Source organism: Triturus cristatus, chromosome 10 (assembly GCF_964204655.1).
Source record: "Triturus cristatus chromosome 10, aTriCri1.1, whole genome shotgun sequence".
NCBI classification, from domain to species: domain Eukaryota; kingdom Metazoa; phylum Chordata; class Amphibia; order Caudata; family Salamandridae; genus Triturus; species Triturus cristatus.
In genome coordinates, this window is record NC_140593.1 from 1,167,300,729 (window position 1) to 1,167,328,039 (window position 27,311).

The window sequence follows — 27,311 nt, forward strand, 5'->3', positions numbered from 1 at the left end:
AGGACCCACAGTAGGTCAGGCCTAGGAACATCAGATGTTAAAGGCTCAACCCCCATGGTTTGGCTCAGTAGCTCTTGCTGGCCATGTGGCCCTCTGAATGGGGTTCTGACAAGCATAATTACACAAAGTGGCACAAGAGTAATTTCTATAATTTTGCAAAACAATCGTAACACAAAATTCTCAAAATAAAGCAAATTATGTAGCGTAATTAAAATGAAACCAGGCCTAAACAGGATGCCACAGCCCCTTTCTTGCATATTCTAATAAGCCCAGAGGAGACGCCTCTGCCCTTTCAGGTAGCCTTTTGTGTGTAATTGGGAGGAATTATACACCTATTACTTGGCTGCCTACAGGCTGGAAGTTACAGGAGAGTTAATGAACATTAGCCTCCATGAATTCAAGTAGGGGAAAGCTTACTTTTTATATTTCACTTTTCCCTAATCCTTTAAAATTCATTACAAATCAGACTTCAACTTGGAATTGGATTTGTATTAACTATTACAAATTAATATTTATTTTTCTATTTGGTCCCATTCCTGAGATACAGTATTAGTATTTTAACCAATTGTCTCATTTTCTACATAAGACTGCTACATCTGCCCCACTGAATTCAGCTTTAAGAGCCTTGTCATTGTAGGGAGGAGGTAATATTTGTTTTTTGGTCTGTCCCATTTCAGAATACCAATAACTCTGACTAGTGCACGCCATTTAACTTCCAGAACCTGATTTCACTTCTACACCATTTACTAGGCACTTGCATGCATGTCAAAAGTGAGAATCAGGAATAGGCCAATTTGGCCATGTTTAAAGGGGGAGCACAGGCACTTTAAACCTGGTTAACAGGGGTAAAGTACACAGAGTCTCAAAACCAGCAAAAATAGAGTTTGGAAAATGGCAACAAATCCGAGGTAACCACAGAGAAAAGGAAGATTCCCTACACAGAGACTACAGTCTGAGACTCAAGCAAAACACTATGATCCAGCACACCACATGAACATCATGTATTTCAAACAATATTAGTCCAAGCAGCAGGTCTGATTTCAAGATTCTTTATTCAATTTCTTCTTTAGGATGAATACAGGATACAGATTGGATAAAATGTAGCACGGAACATGGACATTGGTGGATTGGAACATGAAAGGGTGAGACAGAAACGATAGCATTACAAGTAATGGTGTTGATAAAAATGAGGAAGATTCTGAGCAATAAATGACAAAATTGCCCAATAAAAGTGACTCAAAAGACGCCTGGCAAGAAAGATATTTAAGGCTGTAGACATATATTGCCTTAGAAGCAACAAAAACTCATTGGTTTCACATGATGGGAGCAAGATAAATACATTTGTGGGAGTGTTTATGTATTTATTTAAAATGTTGCATTGGAAAATAAAGAGAAAAGAAGGTTCTAAGGAAGAAGAGAGGGAATTGGCAAAGAGGCTGCAGGTTTCGGCTAATATGGAGAACATAAGTCTGGAAATTTAATACAAAAGTGTGTCGATGTCTAAATAAATGTAAGTAATTAGACAGATACATTATGGTGGGAAGCCTGAATAAGGTAGCATGAGTAGTGTACAATGAATACAAAGAATGTCTCAGACTGCCTACTGTCATTCCTAAGCCAACCACTGTTTAAAAGTGTGGGAGTCCAGCCAAGGCAATTTGTTGGGAAGTAGAATTATTCTGTGGGAAAAGGATAGTATGGATTGGGGAAAATGGAAATGTGTGAGATTTAGGTTTCACATGGGATGGGTGTTGGACTTGGCCCTTTCTTACAGGGATATCCCCAACCTTTTTGCTTTAATCTCCTGTTTTCTGATCCTGTTTTTGTTGGCTTTTAGGTCTCTGTGCACTTTCCACTGCTAACCAGTGCTAAAGTGCTTGTCATCTCTCGTTAAAACATGGTTAGATTGACTTATACCCAATTGGCCTATTTAGTTTACTTGTAAGTCCCTAGTAAAGTAGTACTACATGTGCCCAAGGCCTGTGGATGAAATGCTCCTGATTGTGTCACCCACTTAAGCAACACTTTAAACATGTCCCAAGGTCTGCCATTGCTGCCTGGGTGGATTTTCAAAGTATGGCGGCTAAGAAAAAAGGGCTTAGTGTGTGGGCACTGATACATGATTGGATCTTAAGGATGCGAGAATAACCTAGAGAATGTTGGGAGGGGTACCGCATAGATAGATTGAAATATATAAATGGCACACATCACTTTACAGAATGAGTTTTGTATTAGCTAGTATCTTTGTGGATGTGATCTAATACATTTGTATTTATGGAATTTAAAATGCTGTTATATGAAATGTCTGCTTTGGTGTGAGGGGGGTATTCATGTTTATATGTAAAATGAAAAACATATTTAAAAAAAAGGAACCAACTTATTGCTTCAGCTGTGCAACACATTTTCAATATGAATCCCCGCAACACTCCTCAAACCAGGATTTAAGGTACTTTGTTCAGCAGACCTAAGTTGGGCTCAGTAATTTGCCTGTGCTCCATCGCTGTTGGCCCAGACTTGTGACTTTAGTCCTGTCTGCCACGATCAGATATCCACAGTTTGCACTTTGCACTTTTTGGTGCTATTTTAACTAAAATTGCATATCACTTGGTCTACTGATTTGATTTTTGTTGTTTTGATCTTGTTTTATTTATTAAATAAAGTTTTATTTTTCTAACTTGCTGTGGGATACTTTGTATGTAGTGCCTTCACTTGTGTGGTGTTTTCATTTTCCTACTGTTTGAAGTGTTGCATAAATACTTTACTCATTGCCTCTGATTCATGCCTCGCTGCTCTGTGCCAAGCTACAAGAGGGTTGAGCACGGGTTTATTTAAAGTTGGGTTGTGCTTCACCCTGACAAGTACTGTGGTTGCTGATTGCCCAGGGCTCACATCCAAGTTAACCCACAACCACAATTTCTTACAATGGGGAGTTTGGGAGAGAGAAGTGAGACGTGGAAGTTGAATAAGCACTCAGTGGTTTATAACCTTATTTGTCATTTCAAAAGGTTTAAAGAGATCTGAGGACGGGTTCTGGAAATATGAATTTGGGTCACTTTGTTGTGGTACGGTCCCACATCAATAGCAATAGCAGGGAAAAGAGTGGGGTTGTTAATGTGAAGATATTAACATCCAAATGTTGGTGAATGGAGATTTGAGGTTGCCACAGTTATTGCTGATTTTTCAGAATTTGGGAAGATGAACGAAAAGCTTTTAATGCTAATAATTTACTTAGGCACCCATAGCTTTATGCCAGTCTACAGATGTAGACCTTAGAAAGATTATTTAAAAGCATTTTGTGATTACAAACTGTTAATGGCACACATTGCAAATGATAACACGATTGCTACACACCAGAGCATGAAAGGGTTCCAGGAAACCGACACATGTAGGCAAGCACAGAAGGGAAGGGAATATTTAGTTGGTTGGCTGCTGAAAGAAGAAGAGTATTAGATGGTCTAAACATGAAGACTTGCTGGGAAGTGCATTTATATAATTATATACTTACATTAATATTTAACATAAAAATATTGTTACTATTTTTTTCAAGTTAGAAAACGTTTTTACTTTTCCTTATACTTTATGACGGAGAGACTCTACAGTTGAGGGAGGGGGGCATATCTCCCTAAGGTAAAGTATAGGAAGAATTACAAATATTTAGAAAACGTTTCAGTAGATGCTTCTTCATGTTAACTATAATTGTAAGTTACACAAGAAAAAAATGCTACAGCATTAATAACTTATTTTTTAATTACATTTCAAATTGATTTAAATACTGAAAATTACATTAAAATTAATTCTTCTGAAGCAGAAATTAAAAAGTACATTTACACGTAATGTAAAAATAATTATTATGCATTAATGATTATTAAAAGTTTATGTATGGTATTAAAGTAGTTTTCTTATTTTTTGATACAAATTAATGGTTATAAATATTTTTAAGGTTGTTAAGTATGTTATAATTTATTAGTAAATGTGATTTATCTTTCTATATTTGCTTAGCAATAGAATATATTTATATATAATTTATATATAATTTAAATTATTTATATCATTTATTTTAATTTAACATTGTTTCCTATTGGGTTTATCTCAAGTCTGTACCTCCATTATTTTCTATGAGAGAGTCTTATAGTGTAAGTGGTTGGCCATGTCTGGTGCTGGACTTAGTACTGTCCCATTTTAGAATCAGTAGCTTGCATTCTAAATTTGGCTTGCACGAGTGGAGATGTGTACACTGTAGAGTGACTTTACACACAAATATTGTGTATAGCGCAAAAGTAGCAAAGTTATTCAAAAGTGTAAGAGTAAATTGTCTTGACTAACTTTTATAATAACATTCCGGAAGAACAAATAGGAATTGTTGTTAATAATATGCTGCAGTTGCTGAAATCTGTGGGGAGCAATTTGCTACTTGATACTATGTTAATATTAGCAGGGGACTTTAACTGAGCGCTATGAGACAACGCTGAGGATAATCTATGTGGAGCTCTAAATGAAGAAGGGGCATGTGTTTCACACTTTCGGCATACAATTTTAGGGGAGTATTTTAATGAATTAATTTTTAGTCTTGATCTGGGCTTTGCCATCGAACTATGCCCAGCACCTATTCCTATGCCCTGGACATTCAATGGCAGAAGTCTTTACTCGACAATCGATTATGTTTTAATATCTAGTTGTCAAGCACATAGGCTATACTCCTTTTAAGTCTCAGATTATTCACTTAGTGATCATTTTCCCCTATGCTTGGCCGTCAAACTACACTGAAGGTGTCTAAAAATAAAGATCAATTGTTAGAAAATGTAGAACATAATGTGGAACATAATGGATCAAGCAACATTAATCACGACAGTGGTGGGTAAGTGTAGACTTGCAATAGAGACATGTCTGAGTGTAACAGCCGCACCAGCCCACATTTTAGCCTCTTTCTCTAGGATTTCTAACGCAGTAAGAGAGTCCCTCCTCAGACGGAACAGCAGTAAAAGGAACCCAAAGGGATGGTTTGACTCTAGGTGTACTCAAGCCTACTCCCACCTAAAAAAAAGAATTGCACCAGATCCCGAGAAATCTGACTTTGATTAGGCTAGCTAGAGTAGAATATAAGCAAGCAATCAGGGACAGAAACCACTCTGAAAAAGGAGGCATGGGAGGCATTACACATGGCCTCTTTGGCCAAAGACAGGGCTGCCTTTTGGAAGGCTGTCAAGGCACCATTTTTGCAAAGAGAGGACGGCCCCTACCTTGAAATCGCTATTAGTGAGGAACTATAGATTAATAATTTCTCACGAGTATATACAGGTGAGGTAAACTCGCTGGAGATGGATAACAATATTAGCGAGAATAACAGCCTGGGGTCCTCACCCCAACATCACGACCTACTGTTTACTCTGGATGAGCGGGCACTCTCCAGCAGCAAAGGGGGCAAGGCCCCTGGACCTGATGGAATCCCGGTAGACTTGTTCAAAGCAAATTCTTCTCTTTGGGGGCCCATTATAGTTCAGGTGCTTAACGCCAGCTGTAGCACTCCTTTTTTACTTACCTGGGTTGAATCTACGATTGTGCCCATTTTTAAAAAAAAGGGGATAGACAGGACCCGGGCTGCTACAGGCCAATATCCCTACTAGATGCGATAACAAAGGTAGCGGGCAGAATAATTTTAGAACGCCTCCAGGATTGGGCTGAGGAGAACTCTGTTCTTTCTGACCTCTAATACGGCTTTCGAGCCAGATTGGGGACGGTGGAGCATTTGTTGATCTTACGGCCGCGTTTGACTGCATGGTTCATAGTAAGCTCTGGTCAATTTTAGATGATATGGGAGTTGATGCTCAGATTATTTATTTTTACAAACGTTATTACAATGATGCCAAGGCAAACGTGCGCTGTGGCCTGAAGGGTGAGTGCTCTGCCGCCTTCCCAATTAAGAGCGGAGTCAGGCAAGATTGTATCCTGGCTCCGTTCCTTTTTAACCTTTATACTAACAGTTTGGGGGGGGCCCTTCTTAAGGATAACCACCACTACCCCCAAGTGGCTGGATGCCCGATACCTGCACTCCTGTATGCGGACGACGCGGTGCTGATGTCTCGCACACAAGTAGGCCTTCAAAGAGTGCTTGATAGTTTTTCCTCATTCATGAATGATCTTGGTTTAAGGATAAATTCCTCCAAGACTTTCATTATGCGTTGTGGCACTGGCACCAAAATATCTAGAGATATGTTTGTGTCCAGACAAAAGATTGGGGTAACTAAGAGGTTTTCATACCTGGGTATCTTGTTTGCCCACAATGATAAATGGGTTCATACAGTTGCAGATAAAAAACTAGTACTCCTACGTTCAACATCTGCCATTACTACCTTTGCCAGGAAACTGGGTAAAAGACCACCGGAGGAACTCATTGCTATTTATAAGGCAAAGTGTGTCTCAGCAGTAGTGTACGGGGCAGGAGTCTGGGGGTTCTCTGACTCGCTTCCCATCCAACGAGCAGAAAACTCTTTCTTAAGATACATCCTTACCGTTCCTAATGGTACCTCAGCATGTATATGCCATGCGGAGTTGGAGCTTCCCTTCATCTCCGATTTATTCAAACTTGAGCCTGTGCTATTATGGCATAGGCTCTGGACTAAAGAAGAGGGTAAATTGAACAGAGATATCCTCCTGGATACTCTGAAACTAGAAGGGACTTTCTTGAGTATTTTACTAACCCGAACACCATTCAGTCAATAACTAGGAAGGATTTAAGAAAAGAGGGTATCCTGCTGCTGGACTCCATTAGAATGTCAAGTGAAATATTAAAACCTACAGTCCTGCATAACCAACTGATTTTAACTTCATTTAATATTCAACCCTATTTAATCTTTGTACGAGGAGCTCACAACAGGTTCCTATTAACCCGATTAAGGTTGGCGTTTTTTCACAGATTAGTTACCCACCCTAAGATGAACAATTGGGCTCCTGATCTCCAACCATTCCCGTGCGATAATATTTCTGCTCAATCTACGATTCATGTTGTCCTTTTTTGTAAATTTTATACCCACATGAGGAGTATCTATTTTGTACCCGTCTTAAAGTGGTTTGGTCTCCGGCAGTGTAGTCCCACTTTCTTGGCACTACAACATTTGGACAAGGAGCACACTGTTTTTAGGATAGCAACTTTCCTGAGAAAGGCGCTGAGTCAAAGGAAATGTATGCTAAGCTAATGTTATATGATAGAGTGCTGTGTTAGCTTATCCCGTCTCAATTTTAATTGATCTGCATTTAACGAAAAAATGCATCTTTTTCTTCTGTAATGCGTTTTAAGATTGTCAGCTACGATGAAAATGGCGAGCCAAAGGACACTCATGCTAATTTAATTGTTTTATATGAAAGAGGGCTATGTTAGTTTAATTTTGTTATAATTAATTTCTTAACTGAATTTTAAATCAAATGCAACGAAAAATGATTTTCTTATTTTTAACTTGCTTTTATGATTGTCTATATAACAATCGAATAAAGCCTTCTTTGTTGTTGTTGTAAGAGTAAATTACATGTGTGAATTACTGCAAATTACTGACAAATGGAAGTTATCTTTGTGAGTAGTCCTGCGAGTATACATCTCTGACAATATTAAAGGTTTTAGGGCTGATATATTGATAGTCTAGACAGCAAAATGATCAAGGATGCATCTTGCATTCTATAAGGTCTTGTTATGCTTTGAATAAAATACACTTTCAATAATGAATAAGTGTTGTTAGGCCGTTTGCAGCTTGTATGAGTCATCTAGGATGATTGCTTTGCAGTACCAGTAGAAAGCGAAGCAGCATCTTGAGGTTCAAAGTAAAGTGCATCATTGTTATGATTTGATTTTATGAATAGGATGCTAAAATGTCTTAGTTTTACTCAGCTTAATTGGAGTAATGTAATGATCCTTCTTAGAACAAGATTGTCTGTTGACAGCACTAACCAAGGTTGAAACATATGACCTTCAGATAAAGCAGAGATCTCAGCACTAAAAGTGTAAATTCACAGATTTTACTGACAAAACATTTCCTTATATTGATAATTGACCGACGATAAATAAGCAAAGAAAGGTTTCTGTTCTTTGTCTTCTTTCTTTAAGCCCTGATGTCTCAATGGGTCTGATTCTCAGGTTAAATTACACTTTTAAGGAAGTTTACACTTTACTGCATTTGATATTCATATATTCTGAGTGTAAACTTACAACAACAATGCAATTTACAAGCCTCCACCCCCAGAGTAATGCAATTGGCTTACTTTTGTGTGTTTGTGTGGGTGATGTTTCTCCCTAACCCCCTCCCTAACTCTTCCTAAACCCCTCCAGTTCCCCCTTATACCATCCCCTTCAGGTGCCTCCTCTTTTTCCCACCGACTCCAGTGTGCACCTCAGACATTTCCTACTAAAATCTCTACTTACATGTGTGGAGACTCCACAGTTTTGAGAACTCTGCACATATACGTATAGGCAAAACTTACATTTTATATCAAAATTTGAAGTACAAGGTGCATTATGCATCAGGTTGTCTATCTTCTAAGACAAGTGTCCTGTAAACAAATCATAAGTACAGTTTTGGATGTGAAGAACATCTAAATCATACTTACTCCAGTATGTTTTCCACCCCATAAAATGTTGCTTTGATTAATGACCAGCTTTAAGGCTGTTGAAGCTCTGCCATTGTAGATTCCCACTTTAACAAAACTGCTGGTGTCATTGGATGTCATGTGCCAATAAAACAGCTCCATTAGTGATGGTGGATCTCCACTTGAATCAAAAAGGAATTCACTTCCAGCAGAGCTCCTCATGCGAACATTTTTTACATAGTGGCACATCTGTGTACAAACCAGAAAATATGACTTGAAAAGGGATGAAGAAGATTTTTGCAAGGCAATGTCCCAGATGCACTGGGTCTGTAAGGACAATTCAGAGACGTGATATGGCATGGGAAAAGATTCCACTTTTAATGAAGAAACCAGTCAAGCATCAATACAAAGCTGCACCCACCTGCCATGGCTGAAAATCCTTAGGATCTGCACAAGCCCTGTTGGAGAATGGACCTTCATGATGACTGCAATGAAGTAGATCATGCAGTGCCATTGCCAAGGCATAGGTTGCATCGTATGCATAGTAGGGGGTTGTGACATCTTTCACCTCAAACACTGATGCATCAAGTGATTCCAACTTTTCTTTACCAGTACAGAATCCATTCACAAATGTCATGTTCTTGGAATTTGTTTCATTAAATCCATCCATCCATTTACAATTAAAAACCTCTTCCCAGAACTTCTTCATGAAGATGTCATTAGTGTCCTTTAGTGGGTCAATGCTGTAAAGGAATTCTTTAAACCCAAGGAGTTCTCTCTTTTGCATTGTCATTCCTAGCGTGCCATTCAATGTTTTCCAGAGCTCCCTCTGTGAAAAAACTGGTGAAGGAATCCAGCTTGATGTTCCAAGCCATATTTTTCTGGTGATCCCTTGCAGGGATATCTCTTTTAGAACTAGGGAAATATCCACTGGAAATGCAAAACACACAATTACATTGGAAGAGGATGTTTGAATAATTTTTGTGACACGGGCTAAGGGGGATCTTTTGGTTTGTGTAGGGAGAATCTCAAAGAATTCAGTGCAAATCCCATTCTTTGCTGCCTCTTCTTTAAACATGCGGCTGCCCTGGAGACCGAGGTCATTATCCGAGACCAGAATTCCAATCCACGTCCACCTATAGTGAAGAAGTAACTGTACTAAAGGATCTGTCTGTAAAGAAACACTTCCCACAGTCCGAAAGAAAGAAGGGAACTGGATTTTGTCACTTAAGATTGGAAGTCCTGCAGCATAACTGATCTGTGATGGAAAACACGTTTGTTGTATTAATTTTTAATGCATAGAACAGTTTCTCTACGTAAATTTACTGTAATATGTTTGCTTTGGTAAAGTAAATGTTTTACATGCTACTAATGACAGGGTATTCAATCATAAATGAATAATACATCATTTTGCTTTTCTAATTAGTCCTAATCACTAGCTCATACAATTCTCATTCCAGTCTATCTATGTCAAATCCTGATGGGTCAACCCATTCACTGCAATAGCATAGCTGAACAAGTCTCCTCCATACCACAGGACAAGGGTGCCTCCTAAATGAGGGGCCCTTCACCCGTGCAATCCCCCAGATCTTAGACAGAAAAGTGGATAATGAGTGGACCAACTTTGCTGACTTAAATCATTCTATGATAGGTTGACAGAACCAGGTTCTCTTTTCAGTAAAGCACACATGGTCTTGTGTGCTAATTCTCATGATCATATAAAGTCAGTCCTCTGCTGGTCTACCCATTTTTTGCAAATCAAGTACTAATCAGCAGGGCAAGGAAAAATATTAATTTGCTTCTATTTTGAACCAACCATTCTCTATTAGAGACCCTAAATAAAATATTTGTTGGACTTAACTGGATGTCCCGCATGATGAGCTTTAGATTTAATTCTACTTAGAGAATATTTAAGCTGGACAATTTACAAACATGTGGACATTGCCTGCTTTCACCACATTTCAAACAAATCAGCACAGTTTGATGCATCCACTTTGCCATCTTTTGAGGGGACCAATATGCCATGTATAAGATAAAAAGGTGATTTCTTTTGAAAGTGGCCGGTGCAATAACAGAATAAGGCATAATGAAGATGCTTGCCACAAATCAGACAACTTCTTCCTGCAAACACCCATTCCACATTTGGTATGATGGTGTCCTTGTCTTATCATTTACCTCACATAAGTAGCTATACCATTTGGCAACCCCCTTCCTGTTTGCCAGTTGCGACAGTATCTCCTCCTCAAATTTGCACTTGTCACATTTTTCCCATCTGTCCACCCCATTCCATGAGATCAAGTGTAGGGACTTCAGTCTAGAAAGGTTCCCATTGGCTTTAAAGTTCAGATTGCCCCATTACTCCAGGCCCTCTTCCTTGAGCTGGTTCCCAAATGCATTCCTTAACAGTTGACTCATCACATCTTTCAGTACTGTGAGGTGCTAAGTGAGTTCCAAATCGGACATCAGCATTATAATATGTGATCAGGAGTTTGAGCCTAACCTTACTCCATTGCCTGGCTGCAACTTCAACAGCTGCTTATACTTGATTTCTTTCTGAGGTGATCCAAATTTAGGAAGAAAACCTTCCTTAAACTTTAGAGTATTAATCATTGTAAAAAAAAATACCACTATCTGATGAGTCTGGTACAACCAAGAACATCTTAAATGTCTTAACCTGGAAGGCCTAACAATAGAGTAGTACATCAGGGAGTTGTAGGCCTTCCTTTCTTTTAGCTTATTGCTCAGCTTCTTCCAAGTAATCCCGTCTCCTTAGAGGCCCATATTAAAACTATTAATATCACTCTGAACCTGCTAAATGGTTACCGTATTGAGCGCAAGGGTATATATTAAATAAGAATGTAATTTTTAGGAGAACGCACATCTATACCTGGGTGACCCTTCCGTATATTGTAAGAGTAAAAGGTCAATTTCTTCTTTGGCTTTTTAATTTCAGATGCTACTCTAGTCAAATTGTTCAACGGAATCTGGTCCAAATGATGAAATATGTCTATGTCAAGATATATCATTCATTCCGACTCACCTTCAGGCCTAATCACAATAATACACATCATTATCTGGGTTTATCGTGACTGAAAGTGTACCCTGACAGTTCACCAAGTGCTATAGCCAATGGTTTGAACCTTTGCAGAAAGGTATCAGGGCAACTTGTATATAAAATTAAATCATCAGCATACAATTACACTTGTGTCTTGTAGGCCTCCACCTCAAAATCAGCTAGTTCGCAGACTGTTCTCAATTGTTGTGCTGAGGAATCAATAAACAAATTGAATAAAATAGGAGATAGCTGTAGCGAGTACCTCTTGATACGCAAAATGTATTTGTTAGAGGCTTATTTACAAAAATTCGACAGTGGGATTCAGATACCAGGATTTTATGACCTCTATGAAATTAGGTGAAATCAAAGCACTTGAGATGTAGCCATAAGTATTGAGAGCTTTGGAGGAATCCACAGCACCTATTGCAAGAGGGGTGCAAGGAAAAGTAGCACGGTCAATTATGGCAACCAGTTGATAAACCAATTTCCGTATTTGCCTCCCTGACAAAAAACACTTCTGATCCCTCCTGTGAGAAACTGATTTGTAAGTTGACTGGAATGTGAGCCCTGGTCAAACAACATACCCAATCCCTGGAAGGATGAAGCACAAAAAGCTACTAAATTTACCTGTGCTTACCCCTGGGTAGCTTTGCACAAATAACATTCAGTCTTAACTTAGAGGCAATATGCAAAGTATCTATGCAACGCACAAGCAGTAATAAAGACAACATTAGAACAATTCTACACCAATTTAGAAAAATAGAGCAAATTTTTATAAATTATTTGATACTAAAGCAACTAAAATGCAATCCTAGTTATGAGTTTTAACATGTTTTAGTAAAGACTAGCACCAAAAAGATCAAAGTACAAACAGTGGACATTGGGGCAGATGTAAGACCATTTTTTACGGTCGCAAATGGGAATTTAGCCTGTTTGCAACCTCAAAATTGGTCTGTCTCATGCACAAACCATATTTTGCGAGTCAGTAACCTATTACCGACTCACAAAATATGGTTTGCGACTCGCTATTAGGAAGGGGCATGCCAAGGGCATCCCTTCCTAATAGTGAGTCTAACAGCAATGTATAATTGTTTTGCGACAGCATTTGCGATTGCAAAACACTCGAAGTTTACCACCTACTTGCAGTCGGTGGTAAACCACTCACAAATGGGAACGGGGAGCAAAAATATTTTTTAAGAGCACGCAGTTGTCCCTGGGACCGCTGCCTGCCCTTAAAAAATAAAACTGAAAAGTTTCATTTTTCTTTTTTAAATGCAGGAATTCACTCCAGACACTCATACAAAGGGATGAGGTGTGCACTGCATATCCTGATGGGTCTTCCTGAGCAATAGTGGTGGGAGGAGCTGTCACCTGCACCTGAATAGGGATATGTCTACCTTTTACAATGCTATCTCCACCCCGGTAGTGTTCCTGTACCAGGGAGGACAAAACTGGTTCTAGTAAGCAAGAAAGACTTTCTTTGAAACCTGCACACTTCAAAGGTTGAATGTATTATATGTAGTGGGGCCCAGACCCCAGAACATTTGAACATGTCTGGATCAAGAGAAACCTCTGCCAAGTAGAAGAGCTGTGAGGAGGACTACTGCCCCTTTGCTTTGTGTTGCTTTGCTGGTTGGCCTGTAGGTGCTGCTTCTGCTTTGGAGAGGACAACAACTAGACTTTACTGCGTATCCTGCCTGAGAAGATTCCCCAAGGGCGTGGTTTAGCACTTGCCTCCTGTTAAAATGGTGTATCCTGTTTATGTTATATTAGCTTCTCAATCAATATTTTAGTTGTGGACCATAGATCATTGGTTTCGATCTCAGACCATCAAGTTTGATCATTGATGGAGTTTCAGGATGTGTTTCATTTATTTCTCACATGACTTGAATTAGATTCTGTGTTTCATATATCCCCATCTGCCAATTGTTTCTAGGTTAGAGCTGTCCATGGTATTTCCTCATTTAACCCCTAGTTTGGCTTGAGAGGTGATAATTCCATTTCTGTTCCAGTATCAACAACTGTTGTCATTCACTGATGTGAGTTGTTTTTCTTTCAGCGTCCAGGTGAAATCGTTCTCTGTGTGGCCATATGTTTGAAAGTGTCACATCAGTTTTGTGATGGACTTCCCAAATCGGAATGTGCTGCGATGTTCATTGATACAAGTCTTTTATTTTGCCTGTCGTCATACCTATGTATCTTAACTGGCATGTACATGTGATTACATATACAACATTACTACTGTTGCAGTTTGAATGTTTTTTCAGTTGCCGGGGGGTTCTCAACCCCAGGTTGATCTCCTTGCTTGCTCTTGTCAAGGGGCAGGCATTGCAACCTCCACATAGGAAATTACCTACTACTTCTGGTAGGTTCCACATCGTCTGTAGCATACGGTTCTCATCGCTTGTCAGTTGTGGGCAGGTGTGCACCACTTAGTCCCTCAATGATTTGGCTCTTTTGAACGTAAACATTGGTTTCTCTAACCTTAACATTCCAGAATTCAGAGTTTCCCTGTGTCGCAGTATTATTCTCTTGACTGCATTGGATGCTGTGCCATAGGTGGTTACACACACTATCCTGGTGTTTTTTGGTTTTGTGTGTGTTTCTTATAATGTTTCTCTTGGACTATGTTTCGCTCTCTTGTTTGCCCTATTTACCAGTCATTTAGGGTAAGATTTATCTGCTAGTTTTTTCGCCAGTAACGCTGCATTTTCCTCATACATTTTTTTATCTGAACAGTTCCTACATAGTCTCAGGAACTGCCCTACTGGTAGGTTGTCTCTGTGGGCTTTTGGGTGGAAGCTATTGTATCGAAGGAGAATATTCACATTGGTTGGTTTGTAAAACACCTCTGTTTTGAGTACCTCATTTTCTGACCAGATCTTCAAGTCCAGGAAGGTGATTGATTCTCTGCTTGTAGTCATGTTGAAGTTCAGATATTCATCTCTGGTATTTAGCCAAGTTAGTAATTCTGCAGCTTCTGTTTCGGAACCTCTCCAGATCAGAAACATTTAATCTATAAACCTTTTCCATATTAGCACCTTGGTGTCAAAAGGGTTGTAGTTTTCATAAATGTTCTTCATTTTGAAATCATGGACATACAGACAGTCTAGACTTGGCACAAATGTACTGCCCATCGAAATTCCGTGGGTCTGTAAATAATTGTCTCCTTTGAATTCAAAGTAGTTCTTTGTCAGTGCCATTCTAGCACAGTTCAGGACAAACCTCTTTGGTGTAATTGACTCCCATTCCTCGCTAATCAGTATAGTTTCAATTACCCCTAGTGATGCCTCTTACAGTATGCTGGTATACAACGCCTCGAGATCTAGTGTAATAAAGATGCCTGTGGTTTTGTCGAATCTCAAGGTCTGGAGTAGTACACGAATGTCTCTGGTATCCTTCAGATAGGAGGGCATTTTTCGGACTAGTGGTCTTAAGAAGTGGTCTGGGAATTTTGCTTGAGGTTCTAACACCGAACCTATGCCTGACATAATAGGCCTGCCAGGTAGTGTTTTTTTTTTTGTCTGCACCTTTGGTAATATGTAAAAGTAAGGTGTCTGGGGTTTTATCCTCTTTCAGAAATGCAAATCAAAGGTTAACATGTATTAAAAGTAATAAAGCAGCCCAATATTATCTTATTAGAAAGGTAGGCCTCACAGTAGTGATAAACTAATTTAGGAGTTTTTCACTTCCAGAACATGTAAGCTCAAAAGCACATGCCCAACCCTTTAATAAAAATGCACCTTGCCCTAAGGACTACCTACGGTCTACCGTAGGTGTGACTTATATGCAATAAATGATGGGTTGCAGACTTGACAAGGGGTTTATATTGCAAAGTCATATTTGCATGCAGACTGTAATGACAGACCTGGGACATGTTTTGTGGAGCTACATAAGTGACACAATATATGCTGCAGGAACACTAGAAGCATTTAATGTTCAGGCCCTGGGTATATGGTAAACCACTCTACAGGGGACATATAAGTAAATTAAATATCCCAATCAGGTGTATAACAATTTAACCATGTTTAGGAGAGGTAGCACAAGCTCTTTGACTCTGTCAGTAGTGTCAAAGTGCACAAAGTCCAAAGGGCAACATAAACACATTTTAGCAGAAAAATGGAGGTAAGTAGGCAAAATGTTTGGGAGAACAGCACCCTAAAGGCTGACAGGTTTAATACCTGCCTATGAACTTTCCCATATCCCCTGAGAGCCGATTAGCTAATATATGAGAAAACCTTGTAATCACTTTGTAGCAGAGAGATTGGTCTATACAATTCACACATGGTTGGATTTTTTTATTTGGTTTTAGTATGATTGCTATATTTACCTCTCACCACAATTGAGGCAGCTTTCGCCCTTTAAGTAATAACTTATTAAACAAGTCCCTCCACACAAGGATTACCCCTAGGATGCTGGTTTTACAGTCCAGGGAGAACCTGGCCTGGACTTCAGGCTGGACTGTTCTCATGGGAAACAGGGTCATGGCTGATTTGCATATGGCTAGCTGGAATGGCATGGGGAGCAAAAAAATGATGAATTTAAGCCCAGATCTCTGTACTGGGGTGAATGTTTGACATTGTTCAACATTCTGTCCATCAATCGTTCTTTTTGCATTTGTCACCCTGAGTGGGAGGTGTATGCCCAGACATGGGCACTGCCACTGGAGTCAAGATAGCCTGGCTGATGAGGGGTGAAACCACAAAACCGGTCCTAGGATGCTTGTTTTCTGGTCCAGGGAGAACCTGGCCTGGCAGTACAGGGTGGATTGTTCCCATGGTGAACAGGGACAAGGCTGATTTGCATATGGCTAGGTTTGAAATGGAATGACATGAGGAGCAAAAACACCATGGATTTAAGCCCAGATCTGTGTACTGGGGTGAATGTTTGACATTGTTCAATAGTCTGTCTATCAATTGTTCCTTCTGCATTTGTCCCCCTGAGTGGGACGGGTATACTCAGATGTGGGTCCCGTGCTCTGCATGCCACTGGAGTCCAGCTAGCCTGGCTGATGAGGGGGGAAACCTCAAAACTGGTCCTAAGATGCTTTTTTTCCAGTCCAGGGAGAACTTGGCCTGGCAGTTCGGGCTGGACTGTTCCCACGGGGAACAGGGTCAAGGCAGATTCGCATATGGGTAGGTTCAAACTGGAATGGCATGGGGAGCAAAAAAATGATAGTTTCATGCCCAGATCTCTGTACTGGGAGTGAATGTTTGAAATTGTTCAACATTCTGTCCATCAATTGTTCTTTTTGCATCAGTGGGTTTGCAGCACTGATCGTGCCACCCACTCAAGTAACACTTTAAAACATGTGCAGTTTTTAAACCGTCATTTCGACCAGGCAAAATAAATGATCCTTTTACCAGGCCCAAACCCTCATTTTTACTACATATCACCAATTGGGTAGGGTTTGTACAGTCCTAAGTGCAGAGTGCAGTGTATTTATAAAGTTGGACATGAACTTTTTAGTTTTACATATCCTGGTAGCAAAAACTCTTAAATGTGTTGTTCACTATTACAAGGCCTACCTCTCCCATAGGCTAACGTTGGAGTTAACTTATTTTATCTAATAAGTGATAATTTCCAAATGGAAGCAGCTAACCAGTTCACAGTTGGTGTCTTTGAAGTTTTAATGAAAAATTGTCTCTCATGGTAAAGTCAGATTTTAAATTACAACTATGAAAATGCCACTTGTAGAATGTTGTACACTCAATTGGGTAACCTGATATACCCTTGTGGGTTTGGGTAACAAAATCTATTGTCTGGTACAAGTACCTACAAGGAAACTTGCTTAAATATGTAGAAACAATTAGTAATTCCATTTATGAATCCCAAGGAGTGGATATAAATGTAAATGTTTTAGTGTAAACAAGGATGAGTAAATCATATACAAACAGGTATATTCTTTGTAAATAGAAAATGTATAATCGCATTCACAGATTTTAAGGGTACAGTACAGTCTTTACATGAACAAAAGTGACAGAGATTTCATAATCTTCCAAGTAACGAACATCTACAAGTCACTTTGTTCCAATACCCCTTTCTAATATCTATTGTAGACAACAAATTCTTCCTGCATATTAGGCAAAGCATTACATGCAACGTTCTTCTAAAGGAAATAGAGTATGCTGGTCAACATTTTGTTCTTCTAATGTTATAAATCTTTAAGACCATCTTCAGGACAACAACATTCTTTTGTAGAGAGAGGGCCCTTTATCAGGGCAATGCATCAAAATTAATTTGGCAGGTCAAGGATGCAAGAACATAAGAAATGTGTGCCTTCATTCAGTTAGCTCAGAAACAAGAGTGTTGGAACATGCATCATGCATAAACCTTATCACCGCCAAAGTTCGGCGTATCATTCATTGTAAAGGGTGTGAGGTGCCCTTATCATTTAATGCCTGACATTGTAAACTCTGCTGTTTCTACATAGTTGAGCAAATTCCCTTGTAGGTACTTTTAGAAAGTTGGCTTTGTCTGCAGCCTGTCTGTGGCTCACATGACAGGGTGTAGCTGCAAGTTGGGCTTTGTGTATTTCTCCTACACAGCAACATACAATATAGAGATTAGGTCTGCCAGGATGGGCCATCACATGTGATTTAAATTGTATGATGAGTTACAAGCTTGACACAACTAGCAGTGCTACTGATTTTCAATGGCTAAAACTCAGTAGTCCATGAAGGAGCTGAACAGGTACATGGTGTTGACCAGTGGAAGACTCTGCATCTGCTTCAGCCCAGGTATACATGTTATTCCTAATCTAATGGGCATTATTCTAGAATAGATATGGTTGTAGTTCATCAAGTCTTAATGTGGAATCCCAATTTCGAATTGTCTCCCAAAATCACCCCAGATCATAAACCTTTTCTGCTAATGCTTCAGATCCCCAATTCTTTGAAAGAACCTGGTAGGTGGACATTTCCAAGGTTGCTATTATCTAATAGTGCATTCATAGATAGGATGAGTATACAGTTGGAGGAATGTATCCCCAATTCTTTGAAAGAACCTGGTCGGTGGACATTTCCAAGTTTACTATTATGTAATAGTGCATTCATAGATAGGATGAGTATACAGCTGGAGGAATTTGTATTGGTTAATGTGGGCTATACTTCTCCTAATATAGTTTGGAATACCATGAAATCCTTTGCAAGGGGGAGGGGGCGGGTGGTTTTGTCACCGTGCAGTTCGTATCTGAGCACAAGAGATCTCAGAAGGATCAAGCACAGACAATGTACATGGAACTACTTTGGTGGGAGTGGAAACAAGCTCAAGCTATTGTAGAGCAAGATTTAAATGAACCAAAGATCCGATTCAATATGATTAAGTGTAGGTGCAGTGTCGAGAGTATACAGAAGGGAAAGGCTTCAGTGGCTTATAGAATAGAGGTAAAAAGAACCAGAATATAGTCAAATGTATCATGGATAAAGATGGGCCAAAACATTATGAACCGCAGGTAATTCCTAAACAATTTAAGAGCTTCTATCAGGATCTTTATACTCAGTCTCATGCTCTAAGTCAAGGTAATGTGGGGGAAAATCCTTCAAATGTGTATACTCCTAGGCTCAGCCCTTTGCATGTGAAGGCAATCAACAATGTGGTCCGCTTACACCTGCATAGTTGAAGAAAACCATTAGTTTGTTACTGTTGGGCAAGGCAGTAGGGGAAGATGCTCTGCCAGTGGAATTTTATACCGTTTTCCAGATATATTGGCACCTCTAATATTTATAATCATACTGTATATTGAGAAAGGTAGTAATATTCTGGACTCTTTAACCTATACTAATGATAACATCTTTCTTAAAAAAGGGTCATATTGCTCTCTTTGTTTACTTAATGCAGATGCCAAAATATATGCAAAAATGCAAGACGGAAGTGCTGATTTTTGGGAACAACACCTGCCCATAGAATGACACCTGGTGGCCCTCTGAACTTGGACCCACATCCATGCTGACAGACCATGACCACAACCACAATAGCATCCTGGACAGCAAACTCGCCCTGAATCACCAGATCAATGTAGTCTCCTCCCCCTGCTTGCACACCCTCCGCATGCTCCGAAAATTTTTCAGATGGCTTCCTGTTAACACCAGGAAAGCCAACACTAAAGCCCTAGTCACCAGCTGGCTGGACTACAGCAAAACGTTCTATGCAGGACTCACCAACCAATGCCTGAAGAGACTACAGATGATACTGATCTTATCTTCGACCTCCTCAAATGGACCCACATCATCCCCCACCTCAAGCACCTCCACTGGCTCACCTTCCAGAAAAGATTCCAATTCAAGATGTTGACATACGCGTACAAGGCCCTCCATGACCAAGGACCAGCATACGTCAACCACCGCCTGAATTTCCACCACCCCTCTAGACACCTTCGCTCGGCCTCCTCTGCCCTCACTCATACTTCCCGCATAGCAACAGTAAAGGATGCCCCTTCTGCTACATACCTATCAATCCTGGAACAACCTCCCCCTGCACCTCCGAACAGCATTTTCTCTCCCTGAATTCAGAAAAGGTCTCAAGACCTGGCACTTCGACTGATCCCAGCAAGAACCCAGTGCCTAGAAACCCTCATGGGTGATCATTCGTGATCTACAAATCCAAGCTGACTGATTGATTTACTGACTAAAAGGATGGTTACTTGTACTCAATATTTAATTGTGCACACCACTGAGGTTTCATCCAGACAGGGATATTACCAGTGATATCAATGCAGCTAAAGCAATGTGTGATGCCGCAAATAGTCTGGGAAGGAGTGCGGGATGAAATTATTAGATGCTGATAAGGCATTTGATAGTCTCATAGTCTTTTTTGTGTGCAACCCTCCAAATGTAGGCTTCAGGCCTAGATATATTGATCTTGTCCAGTGTTTGGAGGGATATCCAACAGCATTTGTGGTTTTAACTGGACACTGTTCTTCCTTTTTCAAAATCTCTTGTGGCACATGGTAGGGATGTCCATTGTTCCCTCTATTTGGAGCCATACCTACAGTTTCTTATCTGCAGTCCAAGGATAGCGCCTAAAGTTTTGAATGGAACTTAGATTAAGATCAGTGCTTACTGATGATGTTACAGTGTATTCTTCTGAACCAGCCTTGGCTTTGCATTCTATAAATGAGGAGGCTTACAGATGTGGGGAAGTCTCAGGTTACTACTTGAATCTTCAAAAAAAAAAAAAAAATTCTTCATTATTCATCTTCCTTTAAAGAACCTACCACAGTATCTGTCACCAAAACTTCAGGTGTCAAGATTACTTCACCTGTTAATAGGATCATCACATTGAATTATGAACAGTTACTATCTCAACCTATCATTAAAATGAGTTAATATCGACAACCTAGCTGTATCATTGGTCATTGTAACATTATTAAAATGAATATTTTTCTTGAGTTTTTGTTCCTTTTGTGTGCCATTCCACTCTGGGTGACAAATACATTTTTAGAAGGTATGAGAGAGCAATAAGCAGCTTGGTATAGGGTATAAAAAGGCTAGAAAGTTAGTTCGGTACTTGAAGCTGCCCACCGATCGATGTGGGAGGGATCTCTTCCAGACTTTAAGACTTACTATTAGACCACTGCATCAATAAATGACTGTCATTTAGGAGGATGACCTTGGTATTCTCACGTAAAAATTAAGCTCTAAGCTCAGCTTGCCTGTTCAGGCACTGTACATGAAGAGTTCCCTTGAAACTATCTATTCTTCTGTTGGTCTGTTTATTTGAAGTTGCAACCATATAGAACCCTCTGTATGTTGTACTACACATCGGAGAAGGTGGATAAATGGGTTTTAAAAACATTCGGCAATAGATGCGGCTGCCCAAGTTGTGAATTAGCTGCTGAAAATATAGGGGCACATGCATCAAGGTAGCAAATTGTGATTCCATAATTGCGATTATTAAGGAATCGCAATTATGGAATCGCAATTGCCTCTGCATGTAGGTTTCACTAAAATATTAGCGATTCCTACATATTTCTTAATTGTGTACAGCAAATTCCAATTCACAATTAGGGACTAGCTTCCCATTCATTGAATGAATGGGAATTGCATGCGCAATTTACAAGTACCAAATAGGTACTCGCAAATTGCGCATGCAATTTCAAGGGTGCAAGGGGGCCAAAAGGCCACCCTGATGCACCCCCGAAATTGGTGGCACACACACATGCCCTAAGATCATGTGTGCAAGCCACAATGCACTTTGAAAAATGCACTTTTGTGCATTTTTCAAAGTTTTTGCAAATTACCATCAACTTTGCAGTTGATGTTAATTTGCATTACCTAAATGCGAAGTTGCATTTAGGAAATGCTTGTTGCATTCCAAATAGGGAATTGCAATTTGAGATTCCCTAAATGCATTTGCAATTTAGGTAACGGAAAATTTGTGATTACCTAAATTGGGAATTTGCATTTGGGTTGATGCATCCCAATAGCAAAAATATCGGTCGCAAAGGGGCCGATTCTGCGATCGGTATTTTCGTTGATGCATGTGCCCCATAGTCCATATATTTGTTAGTTGTCCATTATTAACACACGTTTGGAGCAATGTAGCTCAATATATCTCTTTGCTTTTCCAGGTTGACTTGCTGTTAACTGCTAGAGATATTATATGGGTAGGAAAGCAGATATAGTTCAGTGTTGGCAGCCATCACTGTGGCTATTATTATAGCACATTTATCCATCGCAAGGGAATGGAAGGCGGCTGCAGTCCCTACACTCTACCAGTGGTAGACATTACTAGGGAAAATCAGAAAGACTGAGGTTGCCATTTTTTGGCTCAGAGGTAAAAATTGTTCACAAAAATATTGTTTCCCTATACCTACAATGGTATGTACAAAAATATATTTTTTAATACAGATGTAGTTTAAAATACTAAATCTTAAATATTTTAATATAACATTAATATAATGTAATGTTAATTAAATCAAATGTAAATATATTTATTACTACATAAAAATATATACTTATATAAATATGCCCATATATATATATATATATATATATATATATATATATATATATATATATATATATATATATATATATATATATATATATATATTATCATTTTCGTTATCATTGTGACCAGTATAACCATCTTATTAATTTGACGTGAATGCATTTGTGTGCACGCTTTTAACTTTCTATGTTAGGATTTAATGTGCGGAACCATAGTTTGTTTTCTATGTTGATGATTCTGAAACAGTAAAAATGGTTTTAACATAATGGTGCTCACCAGATTGAAGGCTGCTGTGACAGCCGAAAAGCGTATCTCTGTGTTGCCGGGTCGGAGGAGGCCCTTTGAAATAAAAAATGCCTTTGAACCCAGCATTCTCTGTGTGCGTGCTCTCTTCGTATGGAGCAGGGAAGTGTTTGGTTATATATATATATATATATATATATATTCACTTAAAAAAAGATAGGTTATACAAACGTTATAGTTAGGAATTAGCATTTAAAAAACCTTGCAAATTAACTTAAAAAACCATAGGTTTCACACATGTTATAGTTAGCTGGACATTTCACTCGTAAAAAACCATTGAAATTCCCCCGTTATAGTTAGTTCAGATAACTATAACTCGCGCGCCCGCAATCCACTGCTCATGACGTCACATATTACATCACTCATGACATGGTCAGTGGCATCACTCATGACATCACTGATGACATCATCCTTGTGATAGAGTGGCGGTCACGCGAGTTATAGTTATCTGAACTAACTATATGGTTTTTTAAATGAATTTGCAAGGTTTTTTAAATGCTAATTCCGAACTATAACGTGTGTGAAACCTATGGTTTTTAAAGTGAATTTGTACGTTTTTTTAAATGCTAATTTATGTATGTATTATTATATATTTTTTTGAAGGTCTTTCACCGTGCGCGCACGCACCGTGCACGCACCCCACGATTTAAAAAAAAAAAAAAATGTTTTTTTCACCCTTCGGGGTCCTTCAGGGACCCCCTGACAAATGCTAGGGGGTCAGGAACTCTCTGCCCTGCCCCCTTTTCACGTTCGCCACCTCTCTTTTTCAGTGTCGCACCCAAAACAAACAAAATGGCGGACAACACTTCCTGATTTCGACCGATTCGAATGTTGACTGACATGTAACCACCAATCAGAATTACGCTCGCGCACGGCATGGTGCGCGCACGGTGCGCGCATATAGATATTTAACTGCAATTTTGTCAGGAACTACTGTACAGATTGACTCCATATATGCAAAAGGCACATGCCTGACCTGAGGACTACCTCTCTTCCAAATTTCAAGTAATTCTGTTCAGCCGTTCGGGCTGTACCTTCGACTAAAGGTCCTATGGAAAATAACATGGGGAAAACGCGTTTTGGGACCCCCTTTTTTCTCGGCCCCCGCTTGACGAATCACCCCGAGACTTTCAGGGTAGGAGCTGAGCGGGGCGCCCCATTAGTTTTGAAAATTTCGCGAGGATTCATCAACCGCCGCCAAAGTTATTCAAAATATAATTTTCAGATTTCCTATGGAAACACGGTCCTAACTACAACTATCTACTGGTGACCGCCAGTAGATAATATATATATATATATATATATGATTACGGTTCTTTCCTCCAAGCATCAATTCAAAGAGAGAAGAGACGGCACACCAGGAAACGGCACAAACGAACTTTATTTGTGCGCTAGCTTAATCCAGGACGACGCGTTTCGGCGTTAGCCTTTGTCAAGTAACTTCCTGTATTCCAACAGCCGTAGAAATACATGCTCGAGGTTAATAGACATAAAAGAAATACTACTATTGTATAGCATTGCATGAAACGTAATTTCGAACAAAAGTCTTATGCCTATAATTGGGTCAAAATGGCAATCATAGTAAAAATCTAATCAAAAATTCATGAATTAACAAACCATTGTCATGACTTAGTGCGGTTGCATGCAAAAAAGACAAAAAAGTCGTATTTCCAACAATTAAACATGACGAGTGTGCACATTGCAGGTAATTAGACTCGTGCTTCTTCTATATCCACATTTTAGATATTTACAGTGCAATTGCAATCAAATAATCCTGCCATGTCGAATATTTGCATCGTAAATGGATGAACAATAAAGTTTACAGAATTCAAAATTGTTAGGATTCGACATGTATCCATGATTCTCTATTGCCGTTTTTTTACACAAAGGTCAACATGATGAGAAATTAATCATTCAAAATATATCGGGGGATAAAATGCAGTCCCCAGTGAAATAACATGATATTGTCGCAATTGCGCTTTCATGATGATAATGTTAATTCTCATGTGTATAATTGTGTAATTTCATTTTTATATATGGGCAATTTCATATGGGCAGAAATTTTGTGGTAGTTTAGTTCATGTGGGATCCAGGAAGTAGCCCTTAATAAGTGCTAGGTATAGGGAGTGTGGGAATAAAGTGCATAGTTACAAATGTGAAGAAGAGGGGGGGGGGGTTTTCTCTAGGACCTATACAGGACAGAATACCTCTACCACAATTGTGGCCATTGGTTAATACGACCCCCATTGGGGCATGCAAAACTATCCGTAGATGTCCTGTAACCCCGACTAGGTAAAAAATGTGAGATCTAAAAAAATTATAATACCGTAACCATTAAAATCCCAGCCAAAAATGTTGGGAAAGAAAAACTTTGGTACTTCCATGCAGAATGTGGCGAAAAATAGCAGATTATAGCCCTATGTGGGTTGCAAGTTCCTCCCCACTATTGAGTCCCTTGGGTGACTTACAGTCCAAATCTATAATAAATTTAGACTCAAGTATTCTCAAGTGTTTCTCCCGATCACCTCCCCGTGAGTGCTTGGGAATTCTCTCAACTCCAAAGAATCTTAGGCTGCTGTTGTCACTTCTATGGCATTCAGAGTAGTGGCGTGCCACAGGATAATTGTTGTCACAATTAGTGATTGCACGTAGGTGCTGTAGGATTCTCAATTTTAGGGGCAACTTTGTGCTGCCCACATATCGGAGGCCACAGGGGCATTCCAGTATGTAGACAGCAAAGTCGCTAGTGCAGTTAATCGTTTGTTGGATTGGACGTATTTGCCCAGATCCTGTGGTGTATTGTTTACAATTTTTGCCATTGCGGTCAGCCTTACACATGCCACAGGTGGTGAAGCCATTGGGCATTTTTAGCCACTGTGATCCAGTGCCTTCATCTTGAAAACTGTGAACTAGTCTGTCCCTTAATGACCTTGCTTTTCTGTAGGTTACCTGTGGTCTTAATCCCACACGGTCACCAATGATAGGATTAGCAGTTAGTAGATTCCAATGTTTTTTTAAGATTTTTTCCAATGTCCATGCACCTCTACTGTACTGGGTTATCATTCTGGGTGTGTCAAATTTGATTTCTTCACCCTCTTCTCTCCTAATACTAGTTTTGGAGGGTTTGAATAACAGGTCATGTTGCATGAAATCCTTAACTTTATTCCTGGCTGTTGTCAGGATTTGTTCCTTATACCCCCTTACTTTAAAGCGTGTTAGCATGGTTTCTTGTTCTTTCAAAAAGTCCTCCTCTGTACTACATGCGCGGCGGGCTCTTAATAACTCCCCATAGGGTATGCTGGATTTCAATGGTACTGGGTGGTGGCTAGCAGCATGTAACAATGTATTGCCAGCAGTTTGCTTGCGGAAAAGGCGAGTGGTAATTTGGCTTTCTTTTATTTCTACTGCAATATCTAAAAATTCACAATATGATGTACTCAAGGTATATGTGAATTGTAGATTCAAGTCATTGTTTCCCAGTTGTTCGATGAATTCTTTGGCCAGATTTTTTGAACCATTCCATATAAGGAACAGATCATCTATATATCTGATCCATACTAGTATGTGGTCAGTATATTTTTGTAGATGTTGTGTCCATACCACTTGCTCCTCCCACCAGCCCAGAAATAAATTTGCCAGACTGGGGGCAAAGCAAGTACCCATCGCGGTACCGGACCGCTGTCGATATAAAGACTTTTCAAATAGGAAGATGTTATTCTGGAGACAAAAAAGCATCATTGCTTCTAACATTCTGTTATGCTCCCAATAATCAATGTGTCTACTTTTTAGAAAATACATGCAGGCAGCTACCCCTTTGTGCTGGTCAATACATGTGTAGAGGGAGCAGATATCCAAGCTAATCATCATGTATCCCTCTTCCCATTGTACACCATATAGTCTACGCAGAAAGTCAGAGCTATCTTTGCAATAAGATGTTAGATTTAATACGTATTTGGACAGATACGAGTCAAGAAAAATAGATGTATTTTCTAGGAGTCCCCCATTAGATGAAACGATAGGCATTTTTGTGTATCTTAGGTAAAAAATATACACATGGTACACGTGGTTTCTCAGTTCTCAGAAAATTAAATTCATCACAGTCAATGAGACCCTGAAAGTACCAGTTACTTAAAAGTCTGTGATAGACTAGAATGGTCTGTTTGTACTGACTCCAGTCAATGAGTTCATAGCACGTTTCATCCATAAGTTGTCTCATTGCCTCTGATCTATAATCTTCAACATTCATTATTACAACGTTGCCCCCTTTATCAGAGGGCTTGATGATGATTGTTGAGTCCGATTCCAAAGTCTTGAGAGCGTTTCGTTGTGCCCTTGTTAAATTGTCCCACTTGGAATTTTGTATTGTATTCCTTGCTTTCTTTAGCTCCAGGATAACAGCAGAACTGTAAGCTTCAATGTTGTCATAAGGGAC

General features: G+C 39.4%; 1 protein-coding gene across 1 annotated transcript in view; it reads right to left on the minus strand.

Moving 5' to 3' along the window:
• Positions 1-27,311, minus strand: part of LOC146796864 (extracellular calcium-sensing receptor-like) — a 228,735-nt gene that overhangs the window by 94,389 nt on the left and 107,035 nt on the right. Inside the window, exons 4-5 of the mRNA XM_085631402.1 lie at positions 8,990-9,826; positions 8,590-8,817 (exon numbers count right to left, since the gene is read on the minus strand). Of these exons, the coding sequence (XP_085487528.1) occupies positions 8,590-8,817; positions 8,990-9,826 (1,065 nt within the window). The remainder of the gene's footprint in view (positions 1-8,589; positions 8,818-8,989; positions 9,827-27,311) is intronic.